This window comes from Clarias gariepinus, chromosome 16, assembly GCF_024256425.1.
Source record: "Clarias gariepinus isolate MV-2021 ecotype Netherlands chromosome 16, CGAR_prim_01v2, whole genome shotgun sequence".
Classification (NCBI taxonomy): Eukaryota; Metazoa; Chordata; class Actinopteri; order Siluriformes; family Clariidae; genus Clarias; species Clarias gariepinus.
Window position 1 is genome coordinate 6,557,312 of NC_071115.1, and position 12,689 is coordinate 6,570,000.

General features: G+C 40.1%; 1 protein-coding gene across 1 annotated transcript; it reads left to right on the plus strand.

Annotated features, from left to right (window-relative positions):
- Nucleotides 1-258: 258 nt before the first annotated feature.
- On the plus strand, nucleotides 259-7,791 carry wnt9b (wingless-type MMTV integration site family, member 9B). Its single transcript, XM_053515097.1, has 4 exons — nucleotides 259-366; nucleotides 1,750-2,003; nucleotides 3,814-4,079; nucleotides 5,990-7,791. The coding sequence occupies exons 1-4, from the start codon at nucleotides 284-286 to the stop codon at nucleotides 6,467-6,469; spliced, it is 1,083 nt and encodes a 360-aa protein (XP_053371072.1). The 5' UTR covers nucleotides 259-283; the 3' UTR covers nucleotides 6,470-7,791.
- Nucleotides 7,792-12,689: the final 4,898 nt, after the last annotated feature.

Sequence of the window (12,689 nt, forward strand, 5' to 3'; positions counted from 1 at the left end):
AAGTGCAGCTCTTATTCACAGGAGTGTGTGCGGCTAGCAGTTTAGGCTGCGCATTAAATCTGGCAACCCTGCGAGTCCCGCGCCAAACCGCATCCACCCCCCCCCCCCCCCTCCCTCTCCCTCCCTCCGTCGCTCCCACCTCTTTCTCCCAGGGGGGCTGTAATGCGCATCTGCCCCTTTAAGAGGTCGCGGTTGTCCAGTGCAGCGGGGATTTTTTTTTTTTCTCGGTTCCTTTTTCTCCGCGGCCCCGGAGCGCGATGAGGAGCAGCGCCGAGGCGAAGCCATGCGCGCCGGGACCGCCTGCCTGCTGCGACTCACCGCGCTCTGCATCATCCTGCTCTCACACGCAGCAGCGGCTTACTTCGGGTCAGACACCTTCTTTATTTATGCTTCTTTTTTCTTTACTTTTATTTATTTTTCTTTAAAAAAAAAAAAGATCTAGTGTTTATTCTGGGGCTGTTTGGGGGGGAAGTTTTTGGGTAAAGTTCAGTTTGGTTTAAAGGTTAATAATTTGAAATATAATTATTAGTTATTCTATCCGATATAATTTTCAGCAGGGATGTTTAATATCATCCAGGATGTTGTCTGGGTTTGGGTGCAGGCTTTCAGTCCAAACCAGGCAGCAGCCACACCTGATAAGTCTATTGAAAGCCAAGAAGGACTAATTAAACAGGTGCCTGATTGGAGTGAAAGTCCGCACTCACACACACACACACACACACACACACATGGATGAGATTTGTAACCCCTGGTGTATAAGTTTCAGTTTTTTTGCACTGTTTTAGAAGCAGGAGTCATGATGGTGCTGTTGTGCGCAATTACGCACGACTTTGCGTCTGGAACAAAACATCTGTCTATCTGTCTACTGAAATCCTTTAAATCCTCAGAGGAAAAAAAAAACACAGCTTCTGCTTATTATTATTATTATTATTATTATTATTATTATCTTGTAAATAAACAGCAACAACAAGATACAAAAATACTGTTAAGATTTTACATGACATAAATCATTAATAACATGATTAGTTCCTGTAATTTGTACAGGATTATTATTATTAATAAGGATTACAGGATAATAATAATAATAATAATAATAAAAATGTGATGATTATTAGTAGTAGTGGTAGTATTAACAGCACTCTGAGTTACCTCCCCTCATCTATCCATAATCTTTTTGTATAAACTTTTAAACTGTCCGGAAAGACACTTTAAACCAAATATCCAAATGACCTACCCATGCTTATCTACACAACCCTTGAACCACAAATAGTGTAAAAAAGAAAAAAGAATTGACTTGCTATCATTATTCCAACTTGAAATGTCATTATGGTGTATTTGCCGTACTGTATATGAGTTCTTAGTTCAGTTCTTAGATAAGCTTTGAACTTACACAAGATTAGACACTATATAGCAACGTAGTGTTTTGACATCGTCGAAATGTGCACTAACACCCAGGAGCACTTACTATAGCTTTAGTGTGTATTCAAATGCACGTATTCAAATGCAAGTTGCATTGAAAGACAAACCTGTAGGTAAAGCATGCAAATAGTTTACAGACGGCAGCCTATTGGTCTCGGTGAATGTCAAAATGTAGGCTTGTTAAATACAAGCCGATTATTTTTGTAAATAAAGTCGAAAGGTAATAAACATATTTAATTTAAATCATGATTGTGTAAAAAGTCCAGTGGACGATGTGTCCTCGCATTCACGGATACTGATTAGAGTTTGTGTTTGTTTGTTTTTTTCTAGCCTTACAGGTCAGGAGCCCTTGGCTTTTCTGTCGAGTCCGTACAGCAGTGAGGCCCCAGGTGGAAAAGCGCACGTGAAGCAGTGCGAGCAGATGACTCTGACTCGGCGCCAGAAGCGTGCCTGCCGCCGGGAACCGGGCCTGGCGGAAACGCTGAGGGAGTCGGTGCGCCTCAGCCTTATGGAGTGCCGCTACCAGTTCCGGAATGAGCGCTGGAACTGCAGCATGGACGGCCGGGGGAGCCTCCTGAAGCGAGGTAGGGCTGCTGGAGCACTGACTGTATAGGGGAAGTCGAAACTGAATCAGGTGTCGATTCCTCTCACTCTCACCAAACCCTGACTGCGGGGTTTATAACCTGAACGATCAGATTTGTTTCTTTGGATGCCAGTCAAGGGTGCATCGTTTGTAGTATTTACATCATCTATAAGTATGTATCCATTACCTGGGAAAGTGAACCTGTTCATTTAATCAGCTTTTAGAGTCAAGCTTTAAAAGTAGCCCTGATAGGTTTGGGCATGCTTACGTACAGTATTCAAGGGTTTTTTCTTTACTTTAAAGTATTTTCTTCATCAAAACTATGAAAAAGTGTTTAGTAGCTGTGGACCTTCTGTATTGATGACATCCACCTCATAAGTGTTCCTCATATGGGAATGTCATCATTGGACTACAAAGCAAGATATGATACCCTCGGTGATACCACAACAACAAGAGACAAAAATACAGTTTTTATACTGTTAAATTAAGGTTTATAAATGACATAAATCATTATTAACGTCTCTTTATGCATTATTGATATTGTCGACATACTGTAGGCTGCTTTTAAAAGATGAAAGGCTTTTTCAGATGTATATTTATATAAAGCATGCAGAGTTGTTCCCAAGTTGACTTGTTATCTTTTTCACATCGTGTGTAACATCTCGTAAGATCAACCACCGAGTGAAGCCTTCATGTCTTTTGTTACAGCGGCGGTGTGAAATCTGTGAAGCTGTTCTGAGGCTACACACCTACACACTACACTGCTTTCATCAAGTGTTCGTTTGTGTCTCGTATAAACACTGGTGTGAACCCAACAATGGATACTTTGATGTGGGTTTGGACTTTTACCGCAGCTGAGTTTCAGTGTGGGCCAAAGCAACAATGCAGAACATCTCTCTAGATCATAATGCTGTCGCCTATAACACAATATCCTGTACTGTTACGTTGTGTTAAGAGCTATGCAATATTTTACGTCACTGTTGCTCAATTCCACCCCACAGTTGGACAACCTGAATATAGGGGACACAAATATCGGATGTTTCTAACCTATCTAACCTAGGGATTAGTTTTAATTAATTTGTTTGTTTGTTTGTTTGTTTGTTTGTACAAATAATGTCTTTAGTGTTGTTTTTGTGCTTTACATCCATTTTCCTATTATCTAAAATTGTTTACTATAGTTTAAAAAAAAAAATTTCCATTTCCTGAACAGTCTACTTGCTGCGAAGACATAGTCCAGTTCAGGGACTCAGACCTCTAACACACTCAACAGCTGCTTGAACTCTGGGCGGCCTCAAAATCCTGATGTTTCTAGGGGGAATATCTTTAAAGCATTAACATTTTTAAAAGCTGGCTATTTCAAGGAGGATGTGTATATGTCTGTGTAAAAAGCTGGTCACCGGAATGGGAACGTGAGATCCATCCGCAGGTCTGCATGGTAATTACGGGCTCTAGGGGAAATGTGGCAGGGCCTTTTGCGAGGGCTGTTTGGCTATTTTTAACTACAGCATGAGCACTCGGGTTCCGTGAGGAAAAGGGCGGCGGACTTTCATCTGAGGAAAGAGGGAAAAAAAAAATGTAGTCAAAATAGCAATTAATTGAATCAAAATGCAGCCGTAACGCCAGCTGTGGGTAAAACCAAATGACTCGGTTAAAAAGGCGTACTGTAGACTTATATTTCACAAGATAGATAGATAGATAGATAGATAGATAGATAGATAGATAGATAGATAGATAGATATTATGACATACTCTGGAGAAAAACAAAAAAGATATAGTGAAGTTTCCTAATACTTGTCCAACTCTTTCCACAGCTTTCAAGGAGACGGCGTTTCTCCTGGCGGTGTCCTCAGCAGCTCTGTCACACACTCTGGCCAAAGCGTGCAGTTCGGGCCGTATGGAGCGCTGCACATGTGACGACACGCCGGGTCTTCAACAGCGCGAAGCCTGGCAGTGGGGAGTGTGCGGAGACAACCTGAAGTACAGCACCAGGTTCCTCAAGAAGTTTCTGGGCCAGAAACGGGTCAGCAAGGATCTGCGGGCTCAGGTCGATGCTCATAATATAAACGCCGGCATCCGGGTGAGTGATACCGATGCCTATGCAGGTTTTCTACATCTAATATAGTTCAGTTCTTGAATCAGGTCGGTCAGAAGGTCACTCTGACCGTCGTGCAAGCTCAAATGGAAATGATAAGTTCATGCTTGTTTATTGTTTGTTTTTATTTGATGTCAATTATCAAAGAAAACCATAATATTTAATATGATGAAAGGCATCAGGAGGAGCAGGAGTATTCAGGACAAATCATTTCTGATCTCTAATTAACATGACATGTTTTTTTTCTTATTAATGTTTTTCAAAAAAAGAGAGGGGGCTAGTTTCAAGAACATTCCATAACGTTAAATTTAACCACAAACGGTTAAAAGCATCATGCTCCCAAGAGGGTTGAGCTTCCGCATCGTTCCTGGATAAAGAATTTCCAGTACAATTATGTGATTTCTAGCTGACTTAATCAGCGAACTGCACTGGACTCTTGGTATTTAAAGTTAGCATAAGGTCCAGCCATCTCTCTAGGATAGAACCTCTGTAGTCCAGCTAGGGATGGACTAAATGGGGACATTTATTCCCATTTGTACTGGAACGTGGTAGTCAACATTCACACAGAATGTGGAAACGCCAATTAGTCTAATCTGCATGTCTTTGGACTGTGGGACAAACCAGGGAGAACCCTAAGGAAACCCGCCAAGCATGGGGGGAACATGCAAACTCCATGCACACAGACCCCGAGGTGGGAATAGAACCCGGGACCGGGACGTGCAAGGCGACAGTGCTGACCACTGAGCCGCTGTGCCGCCTAACATAAGGTCCCATGACACGTAAGCTTATGGCTGTCACAATTTAATTCCTCTTTCTCGCAACCTTTATCTAAGAACTTCTAAAAATCTTCTCTCCAGCTTTCCCTCTCTCAAAAAAACTAACTCTTTTTCTTGATTGGGGGGGATGTGACCCTCCTTGACAGGCGCCCGAAGCTCACATTTTTGGCCTGAGGTGAGGCAGATAGAAAGATAGACAGACAGTCACGGTTTGGCCCTCTAGAGCCAGGTGTTGTTTCTCGCGCCCAGGCTTGCTGTGGGGGATTTCTGAAAATTAGAGGGTTTCCATCTAGATAAGTATACTCAGAAGAAGTCTGTTTAATATACGAGCATGCCATACGTTTACTACATGGCCACACCAAAGATGTCCATAAACTCCTATAGAGTAGGTCGGAATATAAGCAGCCCGAGGTGGTGAGAAGGAAAAGAGTGACACCATAAGCGAAGATAACCGTTATCAATCTCAAGTTAACTAACACTCAGAGCCAAAAACCAACTGCTCGTCTAAATGCTTGCTGTCCTCCCCTCCCTTTTCTGTCTATCAGTCGATCTCGCTGGATCTCGATAGCGAGAGAGAGTGTGTAAGGGGAAAGAGGAGGAAAACATGGCCCTGGGGGGAATTTCATACCTGTGCTGGGTGGAATAACGTGTGTAGACCCCCCTCTCTTCTCAGATTGCCCCTGGGTCTCAGTCTCACCCCGTGACCCACTAATGAAATGACCTCTTCCTGCCCTCTTGTCACATTCTTTAATGGCTCTGTGGTAAAATTCTTGACCATATACGTTCAGGATATTGGTGATTTAACTCATCATCCGATGTGAGAAGAGGTTGTTCTTGAAAATTTTAACTGATGATAAATAGACACCATGCCGGTGCGGATTCAGACCAAGAGGGATCCATGATCTCTACCACATGCCATACTTCTTGCTTAGCAATCCCAAAGGCATCTCAGAATACACGTACACAAACCTTAGAACCCCCTTCGGCGAAATAGTTCTGTCCCATTAGAAGCCGAGATAAGATCTCCACTAATGAATCAGCCTCTTCTAGCTGTCAGCAGCCTTTTCTGTATTTCCTCATATCACTTAAACACTCATTTACACTCTGGGTTTCTTTCAGGCTGTAAAGAATGGGCTGGTGACGACCTGCAAGTGTCATGGCGTCTCCGGCTCGTGTGCGGTGCGCACGTGCTGGAAGCAGCTCTCTCCGTTTTACGTGACCGGCCAGCTGTTGAAGTATCGCTACGACACGGCTGTGCGCGTCCTCAGCGTCACCAACGCAGCCACCGGGGACACCGAGCTGGCCGGGCCGGCACGCCGAGGTGACACGGCTCCTCGGCCACACCCCTCCGAGCTGGTGTTTCTAGAAGAGTCGCCCAGCTTCTGCCGCCCGTCTCTGTACTCGGCCGGGACGGCCGGACGCACCTGCACCAAGGACACGAGCTGCAGCAGCCTTTGCTGCGGACGTGGCTACAACACAGCGTTGCACCTCGTCACAATGTCCTGCAACTGCCAGGTGCGCTGGTGCTGCCACGTCGAGTGCCAGACCTGTGTCCGTGAAGAGGAGGTATACACGTGCAAGAAGCACAGAGAGAAATAGAAACGGGAATAAAGAGAAAGAAATGGCTCTAATGGCCTCCCAGACAAGTGTGGGCAAAGTTGGACAGGATTCCCCCCCAAGGGACGGCTGTCCGAAATAAGAGTTGTGCTCCTGCTGAAATGGAAGAGAAAGGAACGTTGTGGGAATTCCAGGATTCTCACCCCCCGAGGTTGCTTCAAGCAAGAACAGAGCCACTGATAAAGGTCTTAACAGGACTGATCTCTTCCTCTCTGAATGCACTGAATTTATTATTATATTATTATTATTTTTCTTAATCAATTTTTACGAACTCAGCTTAGAGGTTCTGTGATGGATCTGCTGAACTTTACGAGACCGTCGATCCATCCAGACTTAAACCTATACCAGTCTGTCTGCCTGTCTGCCTTCCTGCCTGCGTTAAACTGCGTTAAAGAAAAAGTAAGAAAAAGGCAAATATTCTGCTGATATTATGAAGCACTTATATTTGTCATGTGATTATCGCGCAAGTCTTAAGTTTGGTTCGAATGAAGCAAATGTATCTGAATGTTAATTGAAACCGACATAACACAGTAAGTCATCAGAAATCCTGGAAGCTCCAACGCTGATCGAATGATGCAACTTATTATTATTATTATTATTATTATTATTATTATTATTGTCCTGGATCATATTCTTACATTACCAAAAAAGAAATCGAGCATTTGAGACCGTCTATAATTATACCTTAATTTTGTTCCTAAGTGTTCTGAATTCCTTGAATACGCAACAAGAGAGAACTCCAGTACATTAAAAGTGTGTGTGGTCAAGATTTCCAACAGCTGCTTGAAATTTGTCAAACATCTGCACACTTATTGTAGTGTCTTTATACTGCACTTCGGCATCAAGGACAAATGAGCACCTCGTTTCCAGAACAAAGATCACCCCCATCGCGTTGCCTTCATAAAGCGGCATCTGAGGCGCTTTCATGTCTGCCAAGTCTTTGAAAAGACTCATTCCACCCCCTTGTTATTTTCTCTATTACTAATCAGAGGAAAATAGCAGCTCTTAATCTCTCGAAGCCCTGCGTTTCTGTCGGTCTAAAGAAAAGGTCACACACACGGACCACACAGCACGCCTTCTTCGCCTCACAGTTTTGTTGTTTTATGTTAAAAATATGTGATAAATCTACAGATATTATGCAAATCTATAGCTGAAGTGGTTCTGCATGAGACCGGACGTTCACTAAGCCCTCGTGTCTTATTTATCATGAATATAGACATTTTAAAGACGTTTTATGTGGCTAAATATTATCAAACCTACTTGGGCAAATGTGTGTGCGTGTGTACATGCACATGAGTCAGCCAAAAAAATATACACAGGTATACACACTTCAGGAAATAAAAAATTATGTATATGATGTATATTATACTTATATGATATTAACAGTATCATCATATTATTATCATATATTTCAATATATAACTTACTATTCTACATTATACAAGTATCGTGTATATATATTTTTTTGGCTGACTCTGTGTATATATATATATATATATATATATATATATATATATATATATATATTGTGTGTGTGTGTGTGTGCATGCATATATACAGCCTGATTCACTTGAAAGAGGCCCCAAATCTTCTGTAATAACTCTTGCTACGATGAAGCAATCTGAACCAAGAAAAATACACTACATACCTTGACCTATGTGTAATCGATTGCCATGCACACAATGCTGGAAGTCATCTCCGTCTTTCTGCCAGACACATTCCAACATGACACACCATCTTCCTGAGGGTACCAGAACCAGTGACAGTATCTGACTCTTTTTTTCCTTGACATCACATTGGCTACGGTGCCCAACCTATTGGTCCGACTCATGGGCATCCCAGCATGTTCGAAGCTCCATATACTGAGGAGCACACTGTATGTTGTTCTGATTCGATTGCTTCGTCCTAGCGAGAGTTATTACAGGATATCCAGGGCCTCTTTCAAGTGAATCACCCTGTATATATAATTTCAGTAAAATTGCCCACACAAATCATGCTCTAAGTTTCTCATGTTATGTTCAGTGAACTATGAGACGTAAAAAAAAAAAAAAAAAAAAGCGGTTTTGTTTCTGGAGGCGTACAAGATTTCAGTCTCAATAAAGCATTTTTTTTCCAATGGGTTAAAACGAAAAGCGTTTGCAGACACGCTTCATTATTTTTATTTGCGTTTTCTTTTCGTGTTTTCTTTCCAGGCAGCATTTTAGAAAGATTCAAGATTGTACACTGATCCTTATGATGTATTTCTCATTTATCTTGTATTATCCACACTCCTGCCAAATCTGAAAAAAAAAAAAAAATCATAATCGCCATATTTTCTGTACAGTTTTACAGAAACGGAGAGACACATTATGAGCGTTTTAAGTGAGATTGAGTGTGAATAGAGTTGGAGGGATACACCCTTTAGAAGGAGAACATGCAAATTAATCCAAAGCATTGCAGAGGCAAAGGAAAGACGAATCCGGTCGCTCCCTGATTCATACGCATGTGTGCGTTCATTTTTTTTGTGTGTGTTTGAGATGAAACATAAAAAATAAAAAAAGCATACAGTGTTTATATAATCATCTGTTACAGTAAGTAGCTGTAGGTTTGCCTTCGTCTGGGTTTAACAGTACGATCTTTTACCTTGCATTAAGCACACTTTCTCCTGGGGGACTGTTTTTTATTTTCTACCTCACATGCTTTTGTGAAAATTATTATAATATTTAAAAATACAATTATATTCAGATCTAAGTAGATGTTTAAAACAGGAGCATTTTGATCTTTACATGCAAAACCTCTGAACTAGAAGAAACACTTTTTTTTTTTAATGAGAATGAATAAAATGTATGACCTAGTTCTTTATTTAATAATTATAATAATTACTGTGTAAAAGTATGATGTATGATGTTAAGCTTTGTATAGACAGGTTTATATTACATATATAAATATATATATATATATATCAGCTTTTGGAGATCCTGCAATAAACCTGAACTTTGGCCTAATTGCTTCGTCTGTGTGGTCGAACACCTGTGTGTGACGCTCCTCACGTGAGCGGTTTTAGTTAAATCAGCGCTCATCATTATGCAGCCCACTGCGGGAACCGTGACTACTCTCGTCTCGTCTCGTCTCGTCTCGTCTCTGGCGTCCGTCAGATTTCATTCGAATGTGCAGTACATCCATCGATGATATTTCAACTTTATTTAATTTACAAAAGATTTACATAATACTAGGTTTCATTACATAGAGTATGTTATGGTATGAACTCACTGTGAAGTCCAGTCAACAATACACTATAGTAATGCAGGACATGTTTACAGTTGATTCCAGATGTGTGTAATGGAGAGTATTACCTGAGTATCTTATAAAGTAAAAAAAAAATTGAAGTATAAGTATAAAAGTGAAGTATAGAGTGACGTATCCAGCACGTTTTCCAGCACAATCTACAGTATAGGCAATATAATGAACTGATTCATCATTTGTTTCATTTTAACCAACCATACAAAGCTAAAAATAAAAAATTGCCTCGCATAGACAAAGAAATAGCACATACAGTACAAATGATCATGTGTTTTTCTTGTTGTTTTTATAAGTAAAATAATAATAATAATAAAATAAATAAATATATCTATATATATAAAAAAAAAATATAATAATAATAATAATAATAATAATAATATGCTCATTTTGAGAGTTCTAAATTTTTGCGACGTCATTCCTTTATTCCACTATTAGTAAGATTTACACGTTATAAAAGTAACAATAACTTTGCACCTGACATACAGCATGCAAAAACCCTAATGCAGAGTTTGATGTCTAAAACCTCCTCATTACACCGGCAAGACTTCCATATAAGCACATATACACTTACACTCCCGCTTAAAGGTTGGGATCACTTTGTATTTCTCTTTTTTTTCTAAAACAAAGCTGAAGGCGTCCAAAATATGCAATAACTTCTTTAAAAAGATGTATCTGCTACTCATGATCTGTAAATCCTTCATAACACCTTTATAATCGGAGGTGCTGGTTGTTAATTGGTGATTTCTGAGGTTGCTCACTCTAAATGAACTTCTCCTCTGCAGCAGAGGTAACGTTTGGTCTTGCTTTACAGGGAAGGTCTTCATGAGAGACAGTTTCATCATGGAGCTTGATGGGTTTTGCAAACGTACTTGTGACAATACTGTTCTTGTATGGACTTTTCCAGAAAGGCTCACCTCTATGTCTTAAAATAACAACTGACTGTCGCCTTGCACCGCCAGGGTCCAGGTTCGATTCCCAGCCAGACTCGATTCCCGTCTCTGTTTGCATGTTCTCCCTGTGCTTGGTGGGTTTCCTCCAGGTACTCCGGTTTCCTCCCATAGTCCAAAGATATGCAGGTTAGGCCAATTGGCGTTCCCAAAATTGCCGTAGTGTGTGAATGAGTGTGTATGTGTGTGTGCCCTGTGATGGATTGGCACCCTGTCCAGGATGTACCCTGCCTTGGGCCCTAAGCCTCCTGGGATAGACTCCAGGTTCCCGCGGCCCTGAATACAGGATAAAGCGGTATAGAAGATGCGTGAGTGAGAGTGTTGTTGTTGTTCTTACATAATTACCTAATTCCATATGTTTGGAAAACTCCCAGTATTTTTGTAAAATGCAGAAAATAAATTACGCACAAAACAAAAACAAAGAAATTTGCAAGTGATCCCAAACTTCTAAACGGTAGTGTATATTTTTTTAATTACCTATGGTGTGTTGCTATGGGCCACTTTGTTTTTGTTTTAAAAAATAAGGGAATCTGTAACAGTGCAAAGATGCAGAGTTACATTTTAGTTGCATCCACGGCCTCACTGGTGGTGCTAGTGTGATATGGTGGATGGGGATCGACTGGGGTGCAGGTGAGGTTCCTGGAAAAGGTGGTACAGGTGCCAACAAATATAAATACATTATTTGGGTTGAAAACATGCTGTGTTATAAATACATTGGATTAAAAAACACAGTTTGACAGCAAAATGAGATATATCCATTTTTTTTAGGAGGAAAGTTTTTTTAAATTAATTACAAGTTTGCAAACTATTGCAGAATGAAAAGGAATATTATGCATTACAGAAGTGTTAAAAAGGATAAATAAAAAAAATTATTTGGGTTATATAAGTGTAAATTTTTTTTGTGTGAAACATGGGATTGAAAATAGTCCTGTGTGTATTTCTGTTGAAAAAAAAGAAAAAAGGAAGAAGAAGAAGAAAACATCTTCCAGTTCAGGACATGCCACACTTCCAATATCGAAATCCAAATACCGACACAGATACGGTTATTTGGAATAATAAACAGATACAGATGCTGATTATTTAATATAGAGTGTGACCACAAAGGTATTAAAAACATTTATTATAAAAGTGAAACCAAGAAATCGTTTATTGTGGGCACGCTGTAAGATGAAAATGAATCCGTAACAGAGATATAAATCTGAGTTTAATGTAATAAAGCAACAACATCATGGTTTAAACATAAACCAACCTGGTTAGATGGTTTACATGCATTACTGATTGTCATGAAACAAAAGTCTTACAGTTTGTATGAACTGAATTAATAGAGAAATGGATAGTTTTTATTATTATTATTATTATTATTATTATTATTACGCTTCGGTCCAACATGCTTTGGTTTTCCAAATTGCAAGAAAAAACACAAACGACACGTAAACAAAGGCTTGGCAATTTCAGCGAATGTTATTGCCAAAAAGTAGTGACAGGAAAGCAGAACAGATAATGCAATTCTCCGTCTGAGATATAAGACAGGTATTAATTATAGCTTTACAGAGACCTGAAGGAAGAAAAAAACACACACACACACACACACACACAATTATGCATCACACAAATCTTCGGTCTAATTTTGGCAGATTAGACCTGCCAGTCAAGGGAATAAAGGGAGCTGTGTTTTACTGAATATTTAAGTAAAGAGAAGATGACCTGACCTCGGAGTGGTCCTTGACCTGCGTATGGCTTGTCTCTCAGCGACAAACTTCATCCAGGAGACATCGCATTAGGTATTAATCGACAAATTCATTTTTTGAAAACTTAGTAACATGGCAATGAATCTTTCAGATAAAGTTCTATAACAATTTTTTTTGAAAAAGTTCCATAAGACTTTGCTTTGGCGTATCATGCATATGACGTCAAAGTTTTTTTTTTATTGCTAGCCATCACACCAAATCCAAAACACAGAGAGAGAGAGAGAGAGA